General features: G+C 51.4%; 1 protein-coding gene across 5 annotated transcripts; it reads left to right on the plus strand.

The window, feature by feature from the left end:
* The first annotated feature begins 2359 nt into the window (after nucleotides 1-2359).
* HPS1 (HPS1 biogenesis of lysosomal organelles complex 3 subunit 1) lies at nucleotides 2360-26839 on the plus strand. Of its 5 annotated transcripts, none has more exons than XM_060100997.1 (20): nucleotides 2360-2422; nucleotides 3905-4011; nucleotides 5710-5826; nucleotides 10033-10170; nucleotides 10392-10534; nucleotides 10913-11021; nucleotides 13320-13480; nucleotides 13989-14091; nucleotides 14727-14822; nucleotides 14984-15053; nucleotides 16473-16528; nucleotides 17802-17969; nucleotides 18064-18243; nucleotides 19315-19376; nucleotides 19873-20007; nucleotides 20094-20158; nucleotides 21391-21536; nucleotides 23629-23742; nucleotides 25478-25560; nucleotides 26069-26839. In XM_060100997.1, the coding sequence occupies exons 3-20, from the start codon at nucleotides 5710-5712 to the stop codon at nucleotides 26229-26231; spliced, it is 2109 nt and encodes a 702-aa protein (XP_059956980.1). In that variant the 5' UTR covers nucleotides 2360-2422; nucleotides 3905-4011; the 3' UTR covers nucleotides 26232-26839. The 5 variants fall into 5 exon arrangements, with proteins under 5 accessions (XP_059956980.1, XP_059956989.1, XP_059956973.1 ...); XM_060101006.1 differs by lacking the exon at nucleotides 2360-2422 and adding an exon at nucleotides 2431-2645; XM_060100990.1 differs by lacking the exon at nucleotides 2360-2422 and adding an exon at nucleotides 2431-2634.
* Nucleotides 26840-27691: the final 852 nt, after the last annotated feature.

Genomic DNA, 27691 nt, shown 5'->3' on the forward strand with positions numbered 1-27691 from the left:
ATATGGTCAATTGATTTGAGACAAATGTGTCAAAGTAATTCAGTGATGAAAAGATATTTTTTCAGCAAATGATGTTAGAAAAACTGCACATCTATATGCAAAAAAAAAAAAAAAAAAAACTTCTCTCACACCACCTACAAAAATCAACTCGAAGTGGATCACCAACCTAAATGCAAATCCTAAAACTATAAAACTTCTGGAAGAAAACACAAGATAAAATCTTTGTGACCCTGGCTTAGGTGAAGACTTTTTATCAATAGACAGTACACAAAGAAGCACAAAGATTTCTGTTTTCAAGAGTCCGCATAAAGAGAATGAAAAGACAAAGCCACAGATTGGCAAAAATAATAAAATAATAATAATGCAAAACAAATATCTGATAAAGAATTTGTATCTAAATACATAAAGAAACCATATAAATAATGAGAAAAACGATCCAATTTAAAAACGGGCAAATGATTTGAATGCTTTACCAGAGAAGAGATACAGATGGCATATAAGCACATGAAAAGAAGTTCAACATCATTAGTCCATTTTCCAGGAAAATGGAAATTAAAACCACAATGAGATGCCACCATATACCTACTTGAATGGCTAACGTTAGAAAAGGATAATATCAAGTGCTAAGGAGGCTACAGAGCAGCTAAAACTCTTAGTATTGCTAGAGGGAATGTAAAATCGTTCATGCACTTTAGAAAACAGTTCAACAGTATAATATAAACTTAAACATACACTTACTATACAGCCCAGCCACCCCAGTCCTAGGTGTTTACCCAAGTGAAATAAAAATTTATGTTGACGCCAAAACCTGGACATAATTACAAATAGATAAACTGAATTACATCAAAATTGAAAACTTTTGTGCTACAAGCGATACCATTAAGAAAGTGAAAAGACAAACCACATAACAGGAGGACATTTTTGCAAATCTTATATCTAAAAAGGGACTTGTATGCATAATATATAACAAACACGACTCGATAATAAAAAGACAATTAATTTTAAAACAGGCAAAGAATCTGCATAAACATTTCCCCAAGAAAATGGTCAAAAATCACATGAAAAGATGTTGAACATCATTAGTCTCAGTATCAAATCAAAATCACAATGAGCTATCACTTCACACCCTAAAGTGTGAATTATAGCTAAATTATAATAGACAATTATTAGCTAAATTATAATAGACAATATCAAGTGTTGGTGAAGATGTGGGGAAACTAAGACGTTGATGTTGCTGGCAGGAATGAAAACCACTAGTAACAGAAGTGAGTACGTAAACAGCAGCATATCCATTTGATGGAATTTATTCAACCACTGAAATTCATGCTCAGGAAATGTTTGACACAGAGAAACATGGTGAGTGAAAATAGCAGGGTAAAGAGTGCGCAGCCAGAATGATCTCAACTGTGGGCTGCAGAGATGCCTGCAGAGGGGCTGTGTGCTGTAGATGGGGAGCTGGAAGGGCTGGGGCTTAAGGTGGGCTGGGAGGGGTGGGCGGTGAAGGGGGTGGGTGGAGTGTGATAACTCGCTTTGTCTGCAGGTGGTGGAAGCATTCATTCTTGGCCCCTGCCTTGCCCCAGGTGGCGCTCAAACTGCTGTACCCCAGCTAGTCCTCGAAACTCATCCCCTGCTGGGCTGTGCTCAAAGCTCGCAGGTGGCACCAGGGCACTAAGGGGTGGCTTGGGTGGGAATTTCATTCCTTCCATTATCTTCATCAGCTTCCCCCACCTTCAGCCACTACAAAAACACATACAATTTAAGAGACTAGCAAACACAGGTTCAAAACAAAGACCCTGATGGATTTGAGAACCCAAATGGATTGAGAACCCTTATAAACAAAGTCCAGCGTTGGTACTCTGGGGGTAACTGCGTCCTTCTGCAGGTTGCGTCTCCTCCCAAGGAGCGCAGGGAAACCGGGGACAGAAGGGCAGCTCCCACCCAGAACTGCAGCTCAGCAAGAAAAGCCAGAGGGTGGGGAAGAGCCCGGCGGGGCGCCGGGAAACCTGTGTTCTGATTCTAACTCGGCCCCTCAGCAAGTTATTTCTTCTCTCTGGGTGTCAGTTTCCTCTTCTGTAAATGGAGACTTTCCTAGTACCTCGGTGGGGTGTGGCTTGTGCTAAGGCAGGTTGCAGGGCCGGAAGCAGCAGGTGCCTCTGACGGCTGCCTGCAAAGTTCCCCACACTGTGGGTCTCGGTGCCCCCCTTGTTGACGGGAGGAACGTGGCCACCGCCCGGCAGGAGTCAAAGCGCAGGAGCCAGGACTCGCTGAGCCCGGCCGCCGAGCGGAATCAAGCAGAACAACAGGCAGAGGCGGGGCGGGCTTCCAGTCCCGCCCCCAGAGGTCACGTGGGCGGTCACGTGGTCACACCCGGAAGCGCGCCCGCGGGCTCCGGGCAGGCTGGCCGGTGTCTGGCTACTACGCGGTACGTGGGCCTCCCGCACTGTCCGAGGGCCTCGGTAGTCGGTGGGGCTTACTCCGGGACCCCGGCGCTTCCCTCCCGGAAGTGGGGGCGTCTCCACCTCCAGCCTCACCCACCCGCCGTGGGGCCGTGGGCCCGTCGCCTCACCTCTCGGAGCCAAAGTTACTGCAGCTACGAAGTGGGGCAGTAGTCACAAGCCGGGCCTTCTTCCCAGGGTATCTGTGAGGTTCGGGGGACTTGGGGGTGAAACTGCTGCATAAACTGTAAAGTGCAGGGCAAACTGGAAGGCTGCCATCGGCGGGCGCGCCCTGCAGGTCCTCACTCCTGCGTCCTCCAGCCCATCAGGGGCAAGGACGAGGCTCTGAGGGTGTGGGCTGCTGGCAGGCAGGGGCGGCGGCCATAGGGACAGTTTGCTGGGAGGATGGCGAATATGGGCGTGGGGGCGTTTCCCCAGGTTGCCCCGGCGCCATCTGGGGCTCCAGTGAGTCCTGTGTTCCCTCAGAGCAGGACAGAGAGAACAGGGAAATCAGAAAATAACACCGGTGAGGTTCTCTTTCCAACAACCTTGTGGAATAAAAGTAGAACCTAACGTCCACTGAAGAGCATTTCCATTTTTCTGGGAATATGGTCAGTCATGCCGGTGATGTAGTGAGTCTCATGTTGCACAAGATGCTGAGCCCCTAACAGCCCTTTCTTGTGTCTTGTTTGTTTACAATGTTTGGTTTTCTCATTAAGCTAAAGCTTTATATTGTTCCTGCTTTTTATCATCAAAATGTGAGTGATTCTGAAACCAGTTTAGTTCACCTGTTATTTGAGGAGGGGAAGCTGGGAAGTAAGAATAACGAGCCCCCACCCCACCTCTGTGTAAGAAAGTTTGCTAGGGGTATGTCTGCCTGGTTACTCCCAGGCTCTCACTAGAACCCTGGAGGGAGGTGGAGCCAGAGCTTGAGGCTCAGAGAGGTTTAAGTGTTTTGGCAAAGACAAAACTGGAACCGGCTCTCCCCTGCCTGTTGTATTGCTTTACTGCCATTCATTGCATTACCCTAGGATACCTCCTCTCTTCCCCAGGACTGCTTTTCTGTCTCCCTGGGATGTACTATGCTGTTTCCCAATAGTCATTCATAGCAGGCTTCCCGGGGCTGCTCACGGTGGGTTTGCTGACCACACCATGGCTCAGAGTGACCCACGGGGAAGTGAGAGTGCTCAGAAGGAAACAGTAGGTGAGAATTAATGTTTGTGGACACCTGCTATGGCCAAAGGACTGTGTTTGCTGGGTTCCTGTTCATTGTGGGAGGGCAGGGGTGGGCAGAATGTGGGCACTTGGACACCTTCTGGCCGAGGGGAGTATGTTCTGAGCAGAAGGCCTTAGAGCCAGAGAGAGACCTTTGACCACTCCGTCCTTCACCAGCTTGTCCACTCCTGGGAACAGGCAGCAGCTGGAACGGGAGCCTCTGCTTGCCCTCATGACCTCCCTGTTTTAAGCAGGACCTGGGATGCTATGCTGCTCTCCATGATCCGGTCACCGAGTCTGTCTACCCCAGCCCTTTCTGAATCTTTGGCTGTCTGGAAGCTCCGCTGTGCTCCTTGCCAAGGTAGATGATCCTGCCTGAGATGGAGGCAGGCAGCACCCACCCTGGGGCTACTCGGGCTCTGGGAGGTGGACAGGGTGAGGTAGACAGTAGACTGAGCTCTCGCCAGCTGTGCAGAGTCATCTCATCTCCATCCCCTATCCCAGCTCTGCATCCTGATGTCAACTTTGCCTGTTCTGTCCTTCCTCCCTTGCATCCAGGAGGTCATCATGGCCTACCAAGTCTCTAAGCTACACCTCTTTAATCAGCCCCTTCCTCCCCTGGCCTACACCAAGGAGTGGACCCACGTTACCCCACACCAGGACAATAGCCTCTGTAACCTTGACCCCACCCATCCATGATCCACACCCTTACCAGCCTACAGGGGCTCCCTGCTGTTCACAGCCTCCATTCTACAGCCCACTGTTCTCCAGCCCATGCACTCCCTTCCCGTCAAGCCCACCTGCCCTCGCCCAGCAACCTTTCCTTCACACTCCATCGCTCTCCCAGTCTCTGCCTAGTGTTTAGCAATTCCATGGGGATAGGATACATTCTTTGTTTTTCACTGTGCTGGAAACACCATCAAGCTAGGTTCTCGGAGTTAAAGTTGATAAACCAACTAGAGATTTGGGAGGAATTCAGTAAGTACCACTAAGCTGGTCACGTAGGGGATCCTGAAGGATGTTACTGAGTCTGAGACCTCGAGATGCTATGATCCTGTTGAGGAAACTGGACATCCACCACGGAAGAGTTAGAACAGAGCTTCCTCATCATTATCACGTCCTAGCACGTGGGTGATGTGCTCATATCTGTGTGACATGCTGAGGTATAGGAGAAGGTTTGAAGCCCCTGACTGGAGCAAGCAGCTGGCCCGGCAGCTCTGGCTTCACCAGGCATGGTCAGGCTTCCCTAAGCGCTGAGAAGATCAACGTCTTGCTGCATCTCACAGGGCCAAGGCCCAGCTCTGGATTAAGAATCTACCAGTTGGTGAATATGAAAACACATTGTATGTAGTCAAGCATTATAATGTGTGGCACAGAGGGTACATGTGTGGGTGCTGGGGAAGGAGGTCCGGAAGGGCAGGAGATACTGGTGCAGGTGGCTGAGGAAGCAGCAGCTAAGCAGGAGTGAGAATGAGCCGTGGCCAAGGTCACATAGCCTTTGTGTTCACCAGAGCAGGAGGAACTTGTGAATCAAACTCGTGTACTACTGAACCTGCTGCCTGTGGGCTTTGAAGCTCGTCCTCTGGAGCTATTTGTGACTTGAGGAGAAGCACATTTTTTCTGGACTTCCTGGAGGGAGGTGCACCAGCCGCCCTCCATTCCAGACCAGGCCCTGACTGCCTGTCCCCCTTGTACAGTTGACCCCGTGTTCAGATCAAGAGCTGGGTCCTTCCTTGCCTTTGGTCCCAGTAGGCTGGTGGTGGGTCTGATGCTGTGTTTAGAGAGGTCAGATAACACAGGAAAGAGCCCCAGCCTTGGCATTAGACAGGCCTGGGTTTGGATCCCACTTCTGTCACTTAAAAATAGGAGTAACTGAAGATTCCTGCTTTGTCCAGTTGCTGTGAGAGTGCCGCAGAGTAACACCAGGAAGGCCCTCGTGGTGCCTGGCACACAGTAAAGGCCAGTAGGTGTTTGCGGGATTATGATCCTGTTTATTACTCAGGCCGAGCCTATGGATGTGGGGCTGGGAGGTGACCTTGACCTTGCTTCTCCCTGGCAGATGAAGTGCGTCTTGGTGGCCACAGAGGGCGCGGATGTCCTCTTCTACTGGACGGACGAGGAGTTTGAAGAGAGTCTGCGGCTGAAGTTTGGGCAGTCGGAGAACGAGGGAGAAGGGGTGAGTGCAGGGTAGGAGGGACGGATGGGAGGGAACAACCCAGGACTACCAGGAGGCAGGAGAGCCTGTCCACCCATCCTGGCCCAGCCAGAGGGATGAACACGGCATTGTGTGTGGTCCAGCGCCCCTCACACCTGCGCACCCTTAGAGGTCAGCCCTTGATGCTCTCCAGGACAGTGACCCACCCCCCACCCTATGAAGAAATTTTCATTTCCTTCACGACTAATGATTTTGAGCATCTTCTCATGTGCTTATTTGCCATCTTTATGTCTTTAATGAAATGTCTGTTCAGATCTTTTGCCTAGTTTTCATTGGGTTGATTGTTTCTTATTATTCCTACTGAGTTTTGAGAGTTTCCTAGATATTATGGATATGTCCTTTTGTAGATCTATGTTGTGCAAATATTTTCTTTCAGTTTGTGTCTTGTCGTCGCATCTACTTCACAGTACCTTTCAAAAAGCAGAAGTTTTTCATTTTGATAACTCCATGTTACCCATTTTTTGCTTTTATGGATCACACTTTTGGGTGTCAGATTATCTAAGAAATCTTGGCCCAACCCAAGATCACAAAGAGTTTTCCCCACATATTCTTCTGGAAGTTTTGTAGTTTTAGGTTTTATATTCAGTCTAATGATCCATTTTGAATTTTGATATGTGGTGTAAAGTATAAACTTTATTTTTTTGCATATGGATATCCATTTTAATGCTTTAATATCACAACTCAGAGACAGTTGTCATTTTCACCTAGATAATTTCTGCTCTACATTCTAAAGGAGTAATTTATCTTGAAATTTTTTCCAGATTAATTTTGGATTAAAAACTTTTTTATTGGGGATGCAGTAGACAGTCCTTGCATTTCTGCAGCCACACAGACTGGTTGCCTCTCAGTGCCCTTCCTGCTCCCGTGAGCCTGGTCATCAGCCGGACCAACTCCACATCAGCAAGTTAGTTCACCTCGACATCACTGATACTCTTTAGGAATGATACAGCATTTCAGAGATCATAGACATTTAAGTGGTCTTATTTAAGCTAAAAAACAGGTCTATCTGTTAGGCTCTTTTATTTTTTAGCAGTCAATATGTATAATTTTTTAATTAAGAATTTTAAAGTATTTTAGTTCTTAAACCACTATATCAACTTGGTCAATTTAAGAGGCAAACTATTTGATAGTGTTTCTCTTCCTCTTTATTAAAAACCTCATAAAGGAACAAACTCCTGATTTTCAGTTCCTAAATGACTAAGGTAAAGGAAAAAAAGTCTTCAAAGTTTTATTTTTCAAGTATCCAATACTTTTTTTTTCCTGATCCTATAGATAATGTGAACTAATTGTAGAAAATTTAGGAAATAACAGAGAAATAGTTTTTAAATGACCCATAATTCTACTACCCTGAGCTATTAGCTCTTCAATATATTTTCTTTGGGTCTTTATCGTTTATAAATAGTTGGGATCATACCACACTTACAGTTTTATTTCCTGTTGTTTTTTTTTCACTTCCCATTGTAGGAAAAGCATTATTCCATTTTGTTAAATATTCTCAAAAGCATAAATATTAATGGAAACATTATATTCAGTCTATGAATAAATGTAGCATCATTTATATAACCATTTCCCCAGTACTGGACATGTATATTGCTTTTAGTTTGCTATAGCTATTGCTGTAGGGAACATTTGTGCTTGAATTTTTTTTTAAATTTATTTTATTTATTTATTTTTGGCTGCGTTAGGTCTTCGTTGCTGCGCGCAAGCTTTCTCTAGTTGTGGCGAGCGGGGGCTACTCTTTGTTGCGGTGTGCGGGCTTCTCATTGTGGTGGCTTCTCTTTTTTTTTTTTCATTGGAGTATAATTGCTTCACAATGGTGTATTAGCTTCTGCTTTATAACAAAGTGAATCAGTTATACATATACATCTGTTCCCATATCCCTTCCCTCTTGCGTCTCCCTCCCTCCCACCCTCCTTATCCCACCCCTCCAGGCGGTCACAAAGCACTGAGCTGACCTCCCTGTGCTATGCGGCTGCTTCCCACTAGCTATCTACCTTACGTTTGGTACTGTATATATGTCCATGCCTCTCTCTTGCTTTGTCACAGCTTACCCTTCCCCTTCCCCATATCCTCAAGTCCATTCTCAAGTAGGTCTGTGTCTTTATTCCTGTTTTACCCCTAGGTTCTTCATGACATTTTTTTTCTTAAATTCCATATATATGTGTTAGCATATGGTATTTGTCTTTCTCTTTCTGACTTACTTCACTGTGCTTGAATTTTATCCCACATCTCATTATTTCCTTAGGATAAATTCCTAAAAGTAGAATCATCGATTCAAAAGCCATTCAAAGATACTGTACCACTTTATAATCGCACCAAGTAATACAGGAGAATTCTCTTTACACTCTAGCTACACAAAGATTATAATTTCCCCCAACCAAAAGAATTCTTGCTACACCTATATCCCTACAGAAAAAGCTACTACTTTTTTTTTTTTTTTTTTGCGGTACGCGGGCCTCTCACTGCTGTGGCCTCTCCCATTGTGGAGCACAGGCTCCGGACACGCAGGCTTAGCGGCCATGGCTCACGGGCCCAGCCGCTCCGCGGCATGTGGGATCCTCCCAGGCCGGGGCACGAACCCGTGTCCCCTGCATCGGCAGGCGGACTCTCAACCACTGCGCCACCAGGGAAGCCCAAAAGCTACTACTTTTAAAGTGAGTTGCTATACACCATCTAGGTTTTCAAGTGACACTTCTATTAATATAATTGGTTCGTGATGGTTCAAGAAAATTGTCGTACATGAATAATTCAACCAACGTTTGCCTATGTGAAGGGATATTCATTCAACAAATACTAATCGAGAATGGACTGTTTACAGTGAACATAGCAACATGACCCTGCATTTGTGGAATTCAGAGTCTAAAGAAGATGAGCCAGGTGGCAAATAAGCACCATGGGTTTATTTCACGGGTGTGGGGTGGGCAGGCTGGGGTGGTGTGGCCTGGGGGTGGTCAGGAGAGGAGCTGCCTGAGCGGGGACCTGTCACAGGTGACTGACAGCCTCCGCAGCAGTGGACACGGCGCTGGGCTCCTAAATGTTGAGTCTGTGGGAGGAAACGACACCCCTCGTGACGCGGACCCCCTTGTATTTTAAGTGCCGCACAGTACCCCTGGCTGCTTGCCTGTTCTTCTCAAGGCAAGGTCTTACTCAGCTCCTTGTGTACAAGTTAAAATTAGGACTCCGCTTTCTCCCAGTTTCAGGCTCCTGAGATCAGCATGGGGAAGATCAGCTGTCTCCTCCTATCTTTTCATTCCAGTGTTGAGAACTTGAGTTATTACCATTCCCCTGGCTTTATCCCATTTTTATTCCCAGACCTTCAGCAAATTTGTCCAGTTTCTTTTTGGTTTTGTCTGTTTGTTCTGTTTCTTATTTGGAGGTCAGAGAGAATGGATGAGTGAAGAGATTATAAAAGTAAAAGCATACTTGTTACTGAAATAGGGAAAGTACAGAAAGATGTAAAAACTGGGGGGAGAGGTCATTCCTGATCCTTCTCTTCAGAAGTAATAACTTTAATAGTGTGAATTTCTTATTGGTTTTTCAATACTTTGTTTGTTTTATCATTTGAAAATACAGAGCATTCACAACCATTTTTTTAAACATTACATCGTATCATAGGAATTTTCCATGTCACTGAAACACTCTAATATTTTACGTGCTATATATTCTCCCATCATTCAGATGTACTGTTGTTTATTTAACTCTTTCCCTGGTACTGGACATTTACATTCTTTCCAGTTGCTTCTACTATAAATTACGCTGTAGGGAACATTTTTGAGCATGTATCTCTGCCTCATCTCTGATTATTTTCCTTAGGATACATTCCCCAAAGGAAACTTAACTGCAACAAAGGGCACGGACTTTGGTACACATACTGAACTTTCTTAGAGCTGGCCAGCTCTCTATTAAATGCCCCAAACATTCCTCTGTGGAAATGTGGCCTAATTCCTTAACGTTTCCTTCTAGAATCAGAGCCTGAGCAGCACAATTAGCTGCCTGACCCTTCCCAGCCTTCCTAACTACTACCCAAGTCTCTCCCTGTCAGGACAGTGATAGCCTCCCAGGTGGGTCTAAAACTATGGAGCCCTTGATGGCAGGCCTGGATCTTGTCCATTCCTTTGTCCCAGGGTCTGGCACACTAAGCAGTATTGTTCTCTATCCCTCTTGCAGCTTCCCGCCCTGGAGGACCAGCTCAGCACCCTCCTGGCCCCAGTCATTATCTCCTCTATGACGATGCTGGAGAAGCTCTCAGACACATACACCTGCTTCTCGACGGAAAATGGCAACTACCTGTACGTCCTTCACCTGGTGAGCGTGCGGCCCTGGGGCCCGTGTTCCTCTTCCCTCGGCTCCTTGGGCAGTCCACACGCCTCTTCCTCATCTTGAACCTCAGACTCTTTTAGAAGGCAGAAGCTGCATCTTAACAAAATCCTCTGGGATCTGAGCCCCCCCTCACTATCCCCAGCGATCAGGGGAGGTGAGGGGGTCCCCTGGGGCTGGCTGATGCCCACTGACCACTGTGCCTGCAGTTCGGAGAGTGCCTGTTCATCGCCATCAATGGAGACCACACCGAGAGTGAGGGGGACCTGCGGCAGAAGCTGTGCGTGCTCAAGTACCTTTTCGAGGTGCACTTCGGGCTGGTTACCATGGACGGCCAGCTCATCCGAAAGGAGTGAGTCCCCTGGGTGCTGTGCTGAGCCCCTCTCAAGGCCAGGCAGTGTGCGCCCAGCCTCAGTGAAGCTGCCTGTCACACTCTGCCCCTGGCCTCTTCCTGGGTCTCTCTAGCTGGCTGTTGTCATGTGTGTGTGAGAGAGAGGTTGAGAAGTGAGACGATCTGTTCAGGTACCCACCTTTTGGTTCCGTGCCCATCCCACTTGGCTCCACAGAGAGGGCAGAGCCCGACACGCCCTCTCTGTGCTGTGTGGGCTCCCACAGGGGTTTGGTCATGTCACGTGAGCTTGCCTGGCGCTGGCAGTGATGTCAGGCTGCTCCTTTGGCTGAAGCTGGGGACAATCAGCTTTTTTATGGATCTCCCCTGCTCTGCCCCCAGGCTGCGGCCCCCAGACCTGGGGCAGCGTGTGCAGGTGTGGGAGCACTTCCAGAGCCTGCTGTGGACCTACGGCCGCCTGCGGCAGCAGGAGCAGTGTTTTGCTGTGGAGGTGACTGCTGGGTGTGGGAGTCCTCGGGTCACAGAGATGTCAGGTCAGAGGGGCCAGGCAGCGTTAAGACCATGTTTTGACACCACCCTCCCCTCCATGAGTGAGGGCACAGGCAGCCCCTCAAGCCCATGCATTTCCGAGGGTTGCTCTTTCTGGCCACATGCTGGGCTGGGCACTCGGATGGGCCTCCCTATGTTAACACTAGATTTTGGATAAAACGGACTTTTTAATGCAGTTTTTGGGCTCTCAGTAAATTATGGAAATCTCTGAAGATAGCCCCCTCCACTCTGGTCACCCCCCAAATTATATTGAGCTGAAACTAGAGTGGAAAGTAGTGAAAAATAAGAAGAACTAAAGGCAAGATTGCCTGAGTACAGATGATGGTACCAACACTACAACCAGAAAACTAAGCCTTAGGCCAACAGTGACAGGAGAGCTGAACCTGCAACTCCTACTTAAGCCCAGACCTGAGGAGTAAGGTGGTCGTCAGCAGCACCCCCTTGCTCCTTGTATAGACAAACACAGATTCTCTCTAAATCGGTGATTCCCACACTCCGTGTGCATCAGAATCATCTGGAGGACTTGTTAGATATAGGTTTCTGGGCCTCACTTTTCTCATTCACTGTGGGGGTCAAGGGTGGGAGGCTCTACAATGTGCATTTCTAACTAGCTCCCAGGTGATGCTGGTTATGCTGGTCTGGGAACTACATGTTGAAAGCCGTTGATTTTGAGGACAGATTAAGAGCAAACAAACATGAGCTCACAGTTTAACAGTCAGATGCACCAGAGAATAAGCCACCATGAGTAGGAATCAGGGAAATCAATCACCAGCAGATGTAGATCCCAAGGAGCTTGATATACTAGAATTTTTAGGTACAGGACATAAAATAACCAGGAAATATTTGAAGACATAAAAGCTAGGGAGAAACCCCATATAGATGTTTTAGAAGTGAAAACATAATTGTTAAAATGAAAACCTTAAGGGGTGGGTTAAATAATAGATAAGACATAGCTAGAAAGAGAATTCGTGAACTGGAAAATAGATCAGAAGGAATCATTTTCACACCCCACTCATTCACTCTTTCCAGTAAACATATAGTACCTCCCATATGCTAAGAGGTGTGCCAGGCTCTGGGAATACAGTGATGAATAAAGTCTCTGCCCTTGAGGGGAAATCAGCCATTCATATGTACTAAAAACAATAAAGTATACTGGATGCCGCCAGGTTGGGTTTCTCAAAATCCATGGTGGCACAAAGGTTGGCGTGGTCAACTCCTGAGGCATCAGCAAAAGGCTTCTTGTAGGAGGTGACCTAATGCAGTTAAGATAAAATCCACAGTCCTTACCAAGCCTATCAGGCCCTGTATGATCCACCACTGCCTTGTCTTGCCCCAGCCTCATCTCATGCCTCTGTTGTCCTTACTCACCATACACTGACCGCCTGGGACTTCTTCCCATTTCAGGGGCGCTCTGTGTTTAACTCTGTCCAGTGTGGTAGTCATTAGCTACATGTCTCTGTTGAATATTTGAAGTATAGTTAGTCCAAATTGAGTTATGCTATACCTGTATAATATACACTGGATATTGATGACTTAGGACAAAAAAGGAATGTCAAATGCAAAAAAAAAAAAAGGGGTGGTACCAAAAAAAAAAGAATGTAAAATAGGATTATTAACTATCCCATTAATAATGCTTTTATACCTTATGTTGAAATGATAATATTTTAGATGTATTAGGTAAAATCAATTATTAAAATTAATTTCACTTATTTCTTTTTACTTTTTAATGTAGTTACTAGAAAATTTTAAATTACGTGTAGGCGTTGCCTTTGTAATCAATTAGGCAGCACTGCTCCAAACTCTGTCTCCACCTCAAGGCCTTTGCATGTGCTCTTTCCTCAGCTTGCGGCATTCGCCCCCTCCCTCCTTCTCTGACGGGGTTTCTTGTTCTCTAGATATCAGTTTAAAGGTCACCTCCTCAGGGCCACTTTCTCTGAACACCCTACCCACTTAGGTCTCTGCTCTTCTTCTCTAGTCCAATACTGTATATTGCCTACACAGCAGTTGTTAGCACTTCTTTTATCTCTTTCTCTGCATATTGTCTGTCTCATCCACTAGAGTCTAGTGATCACACTAAGCCCCAGAAGGGCAGGCTCTGTGCTGGTCCGAGCCTCCCTGTTCCCAAGCATCTGGCATGTGGTGTGTGCTCACTGTGGCCTGAGTGAATGTAATGCCAGCCTGGGGCTGGAGCGGGAGGTGTGGGGGTGATGTGACTTCCTCTCCCTGCCCGCATGCCCAGGCTGTGGAGCGGCTGATCCACCCTCAGCTATGTGAGCTGTGCATCGAGGTGCTGGAGCGGCACGTCGTCCAGGCCATCAACTCCAGCCCTGGGCGGGCCGGCGAGGAGGCCCTACACGCCTTCCTGCTCGTGCACTCCAAGCTGCTGGCTTTCTACTCCAGGTGAGCCCAAGGGCCCCGGCATGGGCTGGCCCCGAGGCCCTGGGTCCCCTCACCTTCACCCTTTCTTATTCCCCCTACCTGAAAAGCACCACCTCCTGGGCCAGGGAAACCTTCCAGACCCATCTCTTCCAGGAAGCCTTCTTAGATTCTTCAGTTCTTCTCCCCCTCTCAGCTCACTTCCTTCTCTGAATTATTTCTTCCTGGAACACTGTCTCAGAATCTTAATTTAGGGTTTCCTGATATGCTGTTACTCGTCCCTGGTGGTTTTCCACTGGTAATTTTTATTTTTCAACACAACCAAGTTTTATTTTTAAAATGGATGAGTTAACTAATTTTGTACATACCTTGTCTTTCTCCAGAAAGGATGAAGTCAGCTGGCACATTTGTAAACTCCTTGAGGGCAGGGATCATGCTCCAGACTCCCTTAACTTACTTGCCCCTGTCCACTGCCACCTGTGGGCTGGGGGCAGCGGGCGCATTGCTGACCTGCTGCCCGTTCTCCCCGCAGCCACAGTGCCGGCTCCCTGCGCCCAGCCGACCTCCTCGCTCTCATCCTTCTGGTGCAGGACCTCTACCCCAGCGAGAGCACGGCGGAGGACAGCGACACCCAGGTCTTGGGGCAGCTCTCTGGGCAGCAGGAGGCCTTCAGGAAGGCGACTTGGAAAACCAGTCTGGAGAGTGCTGGGCAGGCTGCTGGGGTGACTGTGGTTTCCAAGTCACAGTCCTGGGCGTGTGGTTGGGAATGACTTTTTTCCAGCTGCTTTCAGATGTAAGGGGAATTCTAGAATGCATGTAGTTTAGTGGGTTAAAAGTGCAGGTTTTTGGAGTCCCAAAAATAGTCCCAACATAGTCCCAACTTTACCACTTAGCTGTTTGCTGTGCAAGTACTTACCCATCTGAACCTCGATTCCCTTATCTGTGCAATGGGACAGCGATGGCCTCTACCTCTCAGGGTTGTCATGAGGAGTAAAGGAGACAGTTTACCTAGAGCCCAACGGTGCCTGGGGTGTAGCGAACACTCTCAGTAAGTGCTGGCAGTGGTTTGGGTGCCAATGTGTTGGACTTTCTGGAATTTCTAAAATTGAAACATCCCTGGAAAGTGAGGGCGCACACCCAGGGCTGCACAGTGGAGTGCGCGCAGGGGCTGGCGGGCCCCCACCCCCACCCCCGAGGGCTGCGCTGTGAAGTGCAGGAGGCAGAGGAGCCAGGCAGGCAGCTCTAACTAGTATCCCCGGACCTGTTGCAGCCTTCCCTACGGAGGCCCCTCCGCAGCCAGAGCATCCCCGTGCAGCAGGCCTGGAGCTCTTGTTCTGCAGACCCGACCAGGAGTTCTGCAGGGACTGTATGTGCTGTGTTCTGGGGAGGGGTGGGAGGGAGGGGCGGAGGGGGGGGGAGGGGAGGGGAGGGGAGGGTCGGCCTCTCCCCAGAGAGCAGGGACCAGGGTCGAGCCCCCTGGGAGAGCCTCTCTGAGCCCTCAACCCAGCTGCCCCTTCTCCCTCCCAGGAGACAGACAGCCTTTCCCTCCCTGAGGAGTATTTCACACCAGCTCCTTCCCCCGGGGAGCAGAGTTCAGGTGAGACCTGGAGAGGAGGAGGGGCACGGGACAGGGCCGGGGAGAAGGCAGATAGGCAGCCCCAGGAGAATCTGCCTTAGGGTTCAGTGGATCCCGATGCCCTGCAAGGGCCCAGGCACAGACACCCAAATTCCTAGAACCCAGGACACTGTGTGCAGCAAACCCTCTGTCTACCCTCCCAGCTCCAGCTTGAATTCAAGGACTGTTAAGGCCACTCAAATGATCCCTAAAATTTTTTATGACAAGTTGATTTCATTTAAAAATTCATTTCTCATATATGTGCTCTCTGCCTTCTTTTTCTTTTTTATAATTAATAAGTAATCAAATAAGTAATAATCATTTTATTTCTAGTACAGTGGTTTAAAATATAAATAGTCTGTATGGTTTATAGCTTACCTGCTTTTCCAAAGTATGTGGGTAAACGATAAAAAGAAACGAAAAATATTGGGAATATTATTAACAAAACAAAAAAGGAGCCTGGGACCCCTGAGACCATGTGCCAGTTCATCCCTGCTTGTCCATTTCTCTGTGGCCGGGATCATAACTGTCCTGGGTTCTCTAAGCTCTCCACGAGCCCAAAACACATCAAAAAACACTACTTTGGGGTAATGGCTGGAAGTTCTATTTTCTTTTCACTGCTGCTTTCCCTCATTCCTCCTCCTGGCCCCTTTCTCTCAGTAGTTTGTTGTTTCATGCCTCAAAGCTGTAAATAATGCTTGTTCCACAGTGCACGGAACTCACAGCTTACAAATAGGTGGAGTTGCATTCATCCATTCGTAAGTCAGGTGTTTGAAACACAGACACAGGCTTCCCCAGAGAAACATGATTATAAATGATAGTTATTTGCAATGAAATATACGAGAGAGCGCTAATTACAAGCCTACAATATTTCACATATGCGGTCGGTTCAGCTGGTTTTTGTGAGCTGACCTAGGAGAGGAAATCTAGTTCAGTTCCCAGCACATAGTAGATACTCAGTTAAAGTTTGCTGATTGACTAAATAAATGGGGAACTAGACCGTGTGTGCTGCCTCCCAGTGAAGAGGCACCGTTATAGCCAGGGAGGGGCCTGAAGGGTTAGGGAGGGCAGAAACAAGGAGGGGATTGGGGGCCGAGGAGGGGGTTGAGGGACACCCCCCACCACTGCCAGGTACACGTGCAGAAGCTCCTCCCCGCAGCCCACTGGGGCTGCAGGGAGCCTCTCTTCCCCGGCCCAGGCTGCTCTAGCTCTGGGACCTCCGAGCTCGCCCAGCTTGGGATAGGATGAGAAGGGGGAGTCCCCAGCTCACACTAAGTGCTGTGCGCTGCTGATGGCATATGGGGCCGTCTCTGCTCCATCCTCCCCTGCTGACAGCCTGTTGGGCCAGTATTTACATTTTGCCATTATTTATGTTGTTACGTTAATACCTATGGCCTGCAGGTAGCACAGTCTGGCTGGATGAGGGTACTCCTCCCACTGATGATCCCCATGTCCAGGTGAGTTTCTCCTGAGGGGCTCGGGGGTGGGGGGGGCGTTGGCCGGGGCACCAGCTGATCTGAGATGCTGCAGTGAGCACTGGAGACTCTGAGGGCTTCTCCTGGGGTGACTGTCCAGCCACGCTGGCCTTCCTCGTGCCCTCTCACGGCTGGCCGGTCAGTGCAAGGGCGGGGGGAGTGGTGGATGAGGGTGACCGCCTCCCTCCCTCTCCCCCTCCCCCAGACACCTGGCCTCCACTCCTGAGAAATCCCCACCCTCATTGTTCTTGGGAGTGAAAGTCCAACTTAATTTTTAATGTTTTCTAAAATGAGAAAGTAAATACGTTCATTGTAGAAAAATTGGGAAAAACAAAAGTAAAATATGGAAAAGGAAGAAAAATCACTCTCAAATCCCAGCCCCAGATGTTAACTACTGTTAAGATTTTGGAGTGTTTCCTTCTAGTCTTTCCTGTGACTTTATATGTGCATTGACACATACACACATGACATACATATTTTTTCTTTTACTAAATTTGAATCCTGATGTACTTCATTTTTCTTTCTTTTTTCTTTTTTTGAGCATTTTCCCATTAACTAGGCACTCCTCAGCAGTGTGGTTTTTAACAAGGCTGTTCAGAGTGCACTGCATGCGTATGTTATTATTTATTTAGCAAACTCCTGGAACAACCAGTGTGTTGTATGGAGTCTTCTGCTGTTATCGTAAGACTATAGTGACTTCCTTATAGAGAAGTTTTTGTGGCATCCCTAATGATTTCCTTAAATCTGCTTTTGCCCGTAAAGACTTTCTTACTCAGAGCCCTCGTAAGGCTGGAGTGTTGCTCGTTTAGCCCTGTTATGCCTCACTTGCCCCCCTGGAATGACTGTCAGGATGTCCTGAAGGTGGTGAAATGACAGGTGTTAATCAGCTTTCAATGCCTGGTGTACAGAAAGCTGTAGAGGAGCCTCCTCCCCTTCATGCCACCCACCCCGGCTGCTTTTCCCCCCTTTCCTGTCCCTTCTTACCACCCGCTACCCCCACGTGGCATCCAGTCCTGACTCCCGGCAGAAGGGCCCGAAGATGTTGAGAGAGAGAGGGGCAGCCGGACGGGAGCGGCCCGGGCAGCCGCAGCGGAGCGCAGGGATTTAGGACCTGGGATTTCTTGGGGCCGGAAAAGTTTATGCCTCATGGTCCACAGGGAGGACGGCAAGCGGGCAGCCGTGGGTGGACCCGATGTGGGGAGGAGGCCAGATGGCTGCCCACCCCTTCCCGCTGACAGCTCCTCTTCCTCCGCAGATGGCTGAGGACACCCTCCAGACGCTGGTCCCTCGCTCCCCAGGACCCTCCAGCCCCAGAAGGATTTTCCTGGATGCCACCGTGAAAGAGAGCTACTGCCCCATGGTGCCCCACACCATGTACTGCCTGCCCCTGTGGCCAGGCATCAACATGGTGCTCCTGACCAAGGTACGAGCACTCCCGCCTGCCCTGGCAACGCCCTAGCCTAGATGCCCACCCCACGGCTGCCCCTGTCTGCCCTGCCCTGCTCTTCTAACCTTAGAGCCCCAGTACGGCCCTGGCCCTGGCCCTGTACCAGCTGCTGGATGGGTTTTCTCTACTGGAGAAGAAGCTGAAGGAGGGGCAGGAGGTCGGGAGTGCCCTGCGGTCCCTCCCCCTCATGGGGGACCTACGCCAGAGGATGGACAAGTTTGTCAAGAATCGAGGTGGGCAAGAGCTTCAGGTGAGACGCAAGGGCTGGACACCCCACCTTAGGGAGAGGGGGCAGGGCCCATTCTGTCCACAGCAGGTGAGGGGCCCTGCCCCACCCCACCGTGGGCCCGTGGTCCTTGTTTCCCCCATTAGGAAACAGGAACAGAAACTCACAGCAGTGGCACTTGACATTTCCAAAACGTTCTTGTGTGACGAGTTATAGCTCCCATTTTTCAGATGAGGAGACCCGGGCTCAGATAGATGGTGATTTGGCCAAAGTTACTGGACTGGTGAGCTGTGGAGCCAGAGCCCAACTCGAGGGCTCAGCGACAGCCAGCGGATCTGCCCGCCACACCCCTCACCACCTGGCTGATCTCAGACGTGCAGGGCACAGGGAGGCCGCTGCACCCGCAGGGGGCGTAGAAGCCAGGTTGGAAGATGAGGCCAAGACCCTGGGACAGTGCGTGAGCAGAGCAGGAAACGGGGCACAGCCCAGGCTGAGCCTGCGGGGAGCTCTCAAGGGTAGAACGCTTGGCTGAGATCTGAGGCCACTCGTGTAGCTGGCAGGGCTCGAGGAACTGAGCTTCGTTGTGCACGGAGTGTGCACTGGTCTGAAAACGAGCAGAGGGATTAGAAGAGGCAGAGCGGCCAGCTGAGGCCCAGACGCCAACTACCGGTCAGTCCGCCGCGCTCAGCATCTCACTCCAGTGAGCGCGTGGTAGGATGCAAAGCTCCCCTGAGGGGGTCAGCACCCCAGCTCTTGCCTCCGTCCGCCCCTCCCTTGAGGCGCCTACCTGTCACTCTGGCAGCATTGGTGTACAGTGTCTGCCAGCGAGGCAGTGAGCCCGGTACTTGGCACACAGAAACTGCCTTTTAAATAAATGCCTGCTGAATGAGTAGACTGGTGTACAGTGGGGTGCAGGGTGCTGGGGGACCTGCCAGAGACCTAGCTTGGCTGTGGATGGCAGGTGTGTGCTGGGCCTAAATAAGCCATGGAGGCAGGGGGCCTTTCGGAGCCTTTCAGAGCCCAGTGTAGGGTGGCCCCTGGACCTCGCTGTGGGAATGTTGTCAGGAAGCTGCCTGTCACCTGTCCTCTTTACAGAGCACCTGGCTGGAGTTCAAGACCAAGGCCTTCTCCAGAAGTGAGCCTGGATCACCCTGGGAGTGAGTGGTGGGCTCTGAGGTCAAGGCGGGAGTCGTTTGGACAGAGGAGCAAGTTTCCTCCAGGCCCAGAGGGAGAGGATGCTCAGGAAGGCGCTTCCGAGGGCCCAGGGGGTCCTGGGAGGGTGGGTCCAGCCCACGGATGCTGAGGGGAGGCTGGGAGCAGAGAGGACAGTGATCGAGGAGCAGCGCCTGAGGGCCTGACACGACCAGCAGAGGCCAGGCTTCAGCACCGACTCAGTGTGTGACCTCGGGCGAGTCACTGCCCCTCGTTTCTCCATAAAATAAACCATGAGGTTGGATGAGATTCCAAGTGCTCAGAGCACACGTCGGGGGGAAAGCTGGGAAGCTGCCTCCTGGCTCAGTGAGGGCCAGGGTGTGGGGCATCAGCTGTGCTGTACATCTGTCCAGGAGGAGGGTGATCACGGGATGGGGTACCATCCTGGGCGTGCCTTCCTAGGGCCCTTCCGGCTGTGACATCTCACCTCTCTGTGCCCAGGCTGCTCCAGGCATGCGGGAGGCTGAAGAGGCAGCTTTGCGCCATCTACCGGCTCAGCTTCCTGACCACGGCTCCGGGCCAGGGAGGCCCCTCCCTGCCCCAGCACCTGCAGGACCAGGTCCAGACGCTCATGCAGTAAGTGTGGGTGTGGCCCCTCGGTAGCCAGGGAAGGAGCTGGGGCGCACCTGACCCCAGCCCTGTTCCCCCTGCTTCCTCGGCAGAGAAAAGCTGGCAGACTGGAAGGACTTCCTGTTGGTGAAGAGCAGGAGGAATGTCACCATGGTGTCATATCCTGATACCTGGCCCTGAGGAGGCCTTTCGGGACTACCTGCCTCCTCCACCCACTTACTTGAAGGGCTGCGGCTTTGGGGAAAAAGAGCATATATTTCACCACCTCAGCTTCCTTTCTCTGGAGAAAAATGATAGGAGGTAGTGTCCCAGGGGCCTTGTCTGTAGGAATGCTCCACAGCGGGAATTTCAGAAATTCCTGCTCTCCCACAGTTACTTCTGAGAGCCTTAGGGATCGTTTATGTCGGCGTTGTCCAGCCAGCTAAGTGGCAGTGGGTCTCCCACGAGGGGCAGGGGCCTGGGGTTGGGTAGGTTTGAGTGGCTGCATCCTCCTTAGAGGTCACAGTACACAGTGGCGCATGAAGGCTCTGAGAAGGCCTGCAGTAAATGTGTTTATTTGTCCCCATTTAAAAAGCCACCTCCAAGGGCTTCCCTGGTGGCGCAGTGGTTGAGAGTCCACCTGCCGATGCAGGGGACACGGGTTCGTGCCCCGGTCCAGGAAGATCCGACATGCCACTGAGCGGCCGGGCCCGTGAGCCATGGCCACTGAGCCTGCGCGTCCGGAGCCTGTGCTCCACAATGGGAGAGACCACAGCGGTGAGAGGCCCACGTACAGCAAAAAAAAAAAAAAAAAAAAAAAGCCACCTCCAAGACTTACCCTTTTATTACAGAACTAATTTTACCAAATACTAATTTTCCCTGGAACTTTATATGAAACAGCTTTTTCTGTATTAAAATCTCTAAAGGATGTGGCCTGCTGTCTCCGGAGACTTCGGTCTTCAGTGCGCAGGTGAGAAGGCCTTGCTAGCCACCGGCCACTGCCGGTGGGAACCTTCCAGCCTCTGGAGATGAAGTGTAGAGGTGAACAGGATCACGGCGAGGCGTGTGGGTGGGCGGCCAGCCAGCCTCACTCTTTAGCTCTATAGCTCTGCTCTCATACCAGCCGCAGCATGTGTATCATTTAAACTCGTCCCGCATGAAAATGGTAAAACATGAACATACCGTGTTCCTGTTGGGACCAGAACTCCCTGCGTTAAATGTGCCAGAGCCAAGGATCCGTTGTACTTGCATCTTAGACCTTCTCAGGGTTGGAGGTTCTACGGTAAAGAGAGACCTGGGAAAGAGGGGGATCCTGGGGGCGGGGGGCGGGCCTCGCTGGAAGCCTAGGTCGAGGGCAGAGGAGCTCCCTCCCTGGTTCTGGCTTAACGAACACCTTAACTCAGACCCTCACCTACCTGGAAGACTTCCCAGGCCTGGTGCATTTCATCTACGTGGACCGCACCACCGGCCAGATGGTGGCCCCTTCCCTCAGCAGCACTGAAAGGACTTCATCGGAGCTGGGCAGGGGGCCCCTGGCCACCTTCGTCAGAACCAAGGTAACCTGGCCTGGCCCGGGCCCTCTCCTCGTGCATCAGATGGGGTGTGCTGACCCCTGCCCAGAGGACTAGCCCCCGCCCTCGGGCTCCTGGGAGGCTCTGAGCACCCCCGCCAGAACCCTTTACGGCACTCTTCCTGGTGTCTGCACCCAGCTCTTTAGGCTTCTAAGAATAGTGCCCATCTTCGTCACCCCAGGATGCCGGTCGGCACTCAGGGCCACCTTCCTGGGTGTGTCAATGTGCCTGGAGCAGCAGAGTCTGGGCACCGAGTTCAGGGGAGGAAATGGCCAGGGCCTAACTCAGTGCCTGGCATAAGTAAGTGCCCGATAAGTGTTGGTTGAGTTCACTAAAACAGAAGACACATGGGTTAATCAACTTGAGTATCAGAATGTAAAACTAGGTGGTTTCTATGAAGAAAACAGTCTCCAGGGGTCCTTTTCTTTGATTCATCTTCATAGCAAACTAGTATTTTTGGTGGGGAGAACAGAGGACCTCTGCCACTTTCTAAAAAACTATACATTTTTATATACATTGTGTATCCACATAAGGTGTATCATAATGGTTAAAACAAGATCCTGACAAAAGGCCCATTGGAGACCCAGCTCTGCCCCTCACTAGCTGTGTGGCCTGGGGTATTATGAAGTCTAAGTTTCAGTTTTCTTATCTGTAAAAGAGGATAGTAACTCTAGTGACATCATAGAATTGCTGCAGAGATTACAAGTGTATGATGAGATGATGCATGTAAAATACTTAACACAGCATGTGGCACAGATGTAGCTGGAGTTGGTTGAACATTTCCTGGTACCATCCACACCGGCATCTTCATATCCTTCTGGAGATAGTTGGGGTTATCCTGGTACATTTCTTTTCGTTGTTTTTCTGTGCGGTTTGTTATAGTTGAGATCATTCTGTGTAAGCAGTGTGTTTACCACATTTTCACTTCACTTTATATCTGGTGCATTTCCTCATGTCATTAATTCTTTATCAGCGTGATTATCATCAGCTCCACAATAGTCCATCATGTGAACGTAACATCATGTACTTAGCCGTTTCTCCAGTGTTGAACATTTAGATTGTTCCCAGGCTCTTGCGGTTGTAAATAATTTCTGCAGCACATACCTCTGGGCATACATCCTTGTCCTCATCTCTGATTATTTTCTCAATATGGAATCCCAGAAATGGAATTACAAAGTCAAACGGAAGGAGTGTTTTTAAGGTTATTGATACATGTTGTCGAATTGCTTTTCCTGAAAAACAGAGCAAACCCGTGTATTTGTTTGCAGACTTCCTTAGACACTGCGTTGTGGTCAGGTTTGGAGTAGCTCCTGCATGCCTGCCACTAAGCTTTCTCTAAGCTCTTTGGTGAGAGCGCAGCAGGCCTTTCCAGGCCCTGGGAGGTGGGAGAGCAGAGCTGCCCCTGCTGCCAGCTTCCCTAGAGCGGTTCACAGGCAGCGTCAGAAGTCCTTGAATTAGGCAGGAGAATCTCGCGGAGGGGACCTGAGGCACGTTGTCCCTCGGTCACTGTGTTCCCGTCGGTGCCCTTGGTGAGCCCTCGTTCAGACTTCGCCCTGGAGCAGAGGATGTTCCTGGACCAGGGCACTCTGTGCATTCAAACACTTTTCCAGCAACTTCCTGGCATAAGAGCCTGTGCCAGAGATCCTCAGTCCCGAGGGGCCCAGGTGAGTGGCTGGCCCTCAACAGCAGGAGGGTTCCAGGGGGCCACGCCCTCATCTTCTCTTAAGTCCCTGGCTCTGTTCTGGCCTGAAAGATGAATCTACTCTTTATGGCTTATGTGTATAGTAAAGGTACATAAAATGTTTATACGTATATTTTGTCGTCGCAGTAACTGGAGGGGTGGGTAGTCCATCCATGCATCCATCTATCATCCATTTATTACTAAGCTCCTGCTTTGAGCCAAGGCTGGGCCTGGACACTAAGGAAGAAGATGAGCAGGAGAGGCCCCTGGCCTTCCAGGAGCTCCTCCTCTGAGTGCTTTTCTCCCCTCGGGATTTGAGGGCCTGAGCCAAGCCCCTGCAGTGGGGAGAGGGCCGCCCCACAGGCTGCAGAGACGAGCACACTCTCCTCTCCCCAGGTCTGGTCTCTGATCCAGCTGGCGCGCAGATACCTGCAGAAGGGCTACACCACGCTGCTGTCCCGCGAGGGGGACTTCTACTGCTCCTATTTCCTGTGGTTCGAGAACGAGATGGTGGGTGTGGCCAGCCCGGGGCAGGGCAGTCCTGAAATGCTTTCTTTCCCTGTGACTCTTGGATCCTTTTCTTCTGGATTCTGTTCAGTCTGTGTCTCCAGCTCTTCTTGTCCCTGGTGGAGCTGACAGCTAAGCCCAGCTGGTTGGCACCCAGAACTCAGGTCCCATTTGCACTCAGGCCCCTCCACCCCATTCTCTGAAAAACTCATGCCATTGATCAAGGCAGCATCCAGGTGACATGTGAACAGACGTGCGCCCCGCGTGAGCAAGGCCGCTCAGCCCGCGCTTCCTCAGTGGTGCTTCAGTGTCATCAGCCGCACTTACAGAGCCTGGCTCCCTGTTCCCATTGTAGAGGCTGATAAACCAAAGCTCAGAGCAGTTAACCAACCTGCCCAGGGCAAAGCTAGCAGGAAGGCTGAGAGCTCTTGGCGTCCAGCCGTGTTGGCCAAAGCTCACTGTTGCTGCAGTATGAGCACAGGTCACGGGAGTTTGTTATCTGTGTCCTCCCACCCCCTCTCGCTGTTGCTCTCTCTCACTGTCTCGCTCTGTGTCTCCCCTCTTTCCTCTGCTTTCGTTTCCTTTTTCTCTTTTTGTTCCCTCCTCACTTGTCACCCTTGGCCATCATTCCAGCTCTCTGAGGGCCATTGCTTCTCCCTCCCACATTCCCTTGGCCCCCCGTCCTGTCCTCTCCCCTGCTCGTGCCCTGCCCTCTCTCTGCCCCTGTCAGCGAGCCCTCCTTCCCCGCTTCCTGTGCGGCACAGTGCAGCCGTCGGGGGCTCTCACTCTGTTCTCACGGCCTCACATCCGCACAGCCCGTGGGATGGTCGGGGCGGGTGTCACTGACCCCATTTTGCAGATGGAGACACTGATGCCCTGAGATCAGACACCATGGCCAGGGCCACCGAGGTCCTAGGTGATGATGTCAGAACCCAGGCTCGGCTCTCCTGACCTGCAGGCTCCTAACCTGGCTCTGTGCCCGCCTCAGAAGCACCCAGGATGTGGGTGTGACCATCACCTTAGCTTCTAGGAAGGGACGGGTGTGTGTGTGTGTGTGTGTGTGTGTGTGTGTGTGAGAGAGAGAGTGTGTGTGTGTGTATGAGAGAGAGAGAGAGAGAGAGTGTGTGTGTGTGTGTGTGTGTGTGTGTGTGTGTGTGTGTGTCCCCCACAGGGCAGTAGGCTGTGCTGCAGGGAGACCCAGGTCTGGCTACACCTGGGCCACCACCAAGTCCTCCTCCTCCCCCGCGGGGTGGGCCCGCGGGCCTGGTGAGCACAGCGCCGCAGGAGCCCCGTGAGGGCGCCTGGCACACAGTGGGAGCCCAGCAGAGCTTGAGTTCCTTCCCCGCCGTGTCCTACCCTGGGAATACCCGTTGCCTTCAGAGAGAGACTTGGCCTCTGGTAACGCTTTGTTCTTCATGATACGTCCCCGGGTCGTCCTCCCTCACGTGTGCCTGTTGCTGACCCAGGTCCACTGGTTGATGGGAATGAGAGCTACCAGGTGCCGGGCACAACGCTCAGAACTTTACATCCATGTCTAATGTTCTTTGGGAGTTTATTCTTATTCCCGCTTCACAGGTGAGAAGACAAGGTAAAAAGAGGCCAGTGCATTTTCCCAGCACCAGGCACACGCCAAGCAGGGCTGAGCCCGGCCTCAGACCGAGTATGTCTGGCTCAAGCCCATGCTCTTCCCCCCACGCCCACCGCCTCCCCACTCAAGATGCCCTGCCTCCTTCCCCAGGGCTACAAACTCCAGATCATCGAGGTGCCTGTCCTGTCCGATGACTCGGCTCCCGTCGGCATGCTGGGAGGAGACTACTACAGGTGACGCCGACCCAGAGGGCCCTGGGCACAGAGGGGAGCAGATGATGGGCGATCAGTGCCAGTCCCCACAGAGCGGGCAGCCCGTCCTTCAGGAGCGTCCCCCTGAGCCTGTCCCCCCTTGTTAGAAGCTCCTCAGAGCCAGGCATTCAGTGAGAGGAAGAGAGTGGGGCGCTTGTTGGGGTTCTTGCCCTTCCTCCTGCTGGCACATCAAGGCAGCATTTGCAGGCATCCCTGCTGGGCTCCTGAAGACCTTCCCTGCCGGCTCTGTGTGCCCCATAGATGGGGCCCTGCCATCTAGTGGACCCCATTCCAGGATCAGGAACCCAGATGGTTGGGCTGTGGCGGCCTGGGGCTGAGCCTTGTAAGGTTGGGTCAGTGAGGGGCAGGGAAGGCCTCTCTGGCCCAGTGCCGGGGCCTAGTGAGGTGACCTTGTACCTGTGCAGTGCCGGGAAGGCCCCTGGCCTGGCTCCCTCCTGAATCCTGTCCTCCTTCCCCCTCCCTCCCCCAGGAAGCTCCTGCGCTACTACAGCAAGGGCCACCCAGCTGAGGCTGTCAGGTGCCATGAGCTGCTGACCCTCCACCTGTCGGTCATCCCCACGGACGTGCTGGTGCAGCAGGCCGGCGAGCTGGCCCGGCGTCTGGGCGAGGCCTCCCGTGTCCCCCTGCTCTAGGCCAGGGTGGGCTGCCCCCGTGCATCTGCCCGTGCACCCCAGTTCTCCAGGCCCACCTGGCTTGCAGACATCCCCATGGTGAGAGCCTCCTCCTGTGCACGGCAGCCTCCTGAGGATGGCACAGTCCCCAGGGCGGCCCCAGAGTTTCTTAAAGAAACTCCACTTAGACCAGCCTCCACTCCGGGTAACGAGCAAACCCCCGAATCCTTCCCTCTGAAGGGAGAGGAGGGCCAGAGGGTTTCTTTGGTCTCTTTAGAACAGCAGTGACTGTGAGCTTAGACCCGGGGCAGCCCCTCTTTCGGAGCTGCCTCTCCGTTTACCCCTAGGAGACAGAGGAAGTCCCCACTGCCTGTGGGTGTCTGCTGTTCTCAGAATAGAGAAAGCTTCCCAGGAAGCCGTTTCCCTCCCCAGGTGAAAGGAGCTCTCCTGGCTGGGCTGAACTCCAGCTCTGCCACGCCCCCTCTGCGGCTCTGGGCAGGTTTCCCCACCTCTCAGCCTGTCTCCCCACATTCAGAGCGACGGCACCCGTCTCTCCGGATGGTCGTGGGGCTGCCGGCTGTGCGGCAGCCACTCAATAAATGCTGGTTATGGCTATTGTTACTGTTCAAGCCCCTGGCCCTTCTTGGTGGCCTCTTCGTGCCCTTCTTGGTTCTTGGCTCTTGCCCCAGCATCGCCCCAGAGATTCGTGTCACTCAATCCAATGGATCCCAGGCTTTAAGGTTTTTCAAAGCTTCTCTGGGGGTCCTGGTGTGCCCTGGATTGAGAGCACTGCCCCAGGGATACAGCCCTTCCTCTAACCTGAAAGTGCCCCCCAACGGACACAAGGACAAGAGGCCGTCAGAGCCCTGGGACTTGGGGGCATCCACTGCTCTGGGGCCGAGAGGCCACAGCTGGGACAGAGGGAAGTGAGGAGGCAGAAGTACACAGCGCAGCGAGGCGGTGGGTTCGCGTGTGACGCCAGACAGCGGCCGGGCCTTCCCTGCCTTCAGTCTTGAGCTGAAATTCATGACAGCAGACTGATCTTTCCTGTTAAGTGAACAGCCTGCCGGGACGGAGGTACTGAAGGAGCTAGAACAACACCGCGGCCTGAAGTCCGCAGAAGGTGGCAGTGAGGGACAGAGTCACGAGGTGACTGGGACCGCCTTCCTCCTTAATATCATGCCTTTATGGAGAGGAATTATGACATGATCGTGGAAAGTACGGAGGAGCAGAAGGGGAACACTGTCTGGAGGCCACTGCTATGGAGGATCCTCGCTCCTGTCACCTGATATTTTCCCTTCCCTTTTAGCAGCTGCGTGATGTGACATGTCTAGTTTAACCAGTCCCCCTAGTTTTTCAATATTATAAATTACACTGGAGGGAAGATGCTGACTCGGATTTTAGCAGAGACACACACGGTGTAAACTTTACGTGGCGTGTGGAGGGGTGTCTGATTCGAGAGTAGAAGTGTCCCCAGAAGT

Source organism: Mesoplodon densirostris, chromosome 1 (assembly GCF_025265405.1).
Source record: "Mesoplodon densirostris isolate mMesDen1 chromosome 1, mMesDen1 primary haplotype, whole genome shotgun sequence".
Lineage (NCBI taxonomy): Eukaryota > Metazoa > Chordata > Mammalia > Artiodactyla > Ziphiidae > Mesoplodon > Mesoplodon densirostris.

Bases quoted from the DNA above. Each gene is read 5' to 3' on its own strand.
- HPS1 (XM_060100997.1), top strand. From the start codon at position 5,710: ATGAAGTGCGTCTTGGTGGCCACAGAGGGCGCGGATGTCCTCTTCTAC. The intron at 13,481-13,988 runs GTGAGCCCAAGG...TTCTCCCCGCAG, and splicing joins CTGCTGGCTTTCTACTCCAG to CCACAGTGCCGGCTCCCTGC. The intron at 16,529-17,801 runs GTGAGTTTCTCC...CTTCCTCCGCAG, and splicing joins CTGATGATCCCCATGTCCAG to ATGGCTGAGGACACCCTCCA.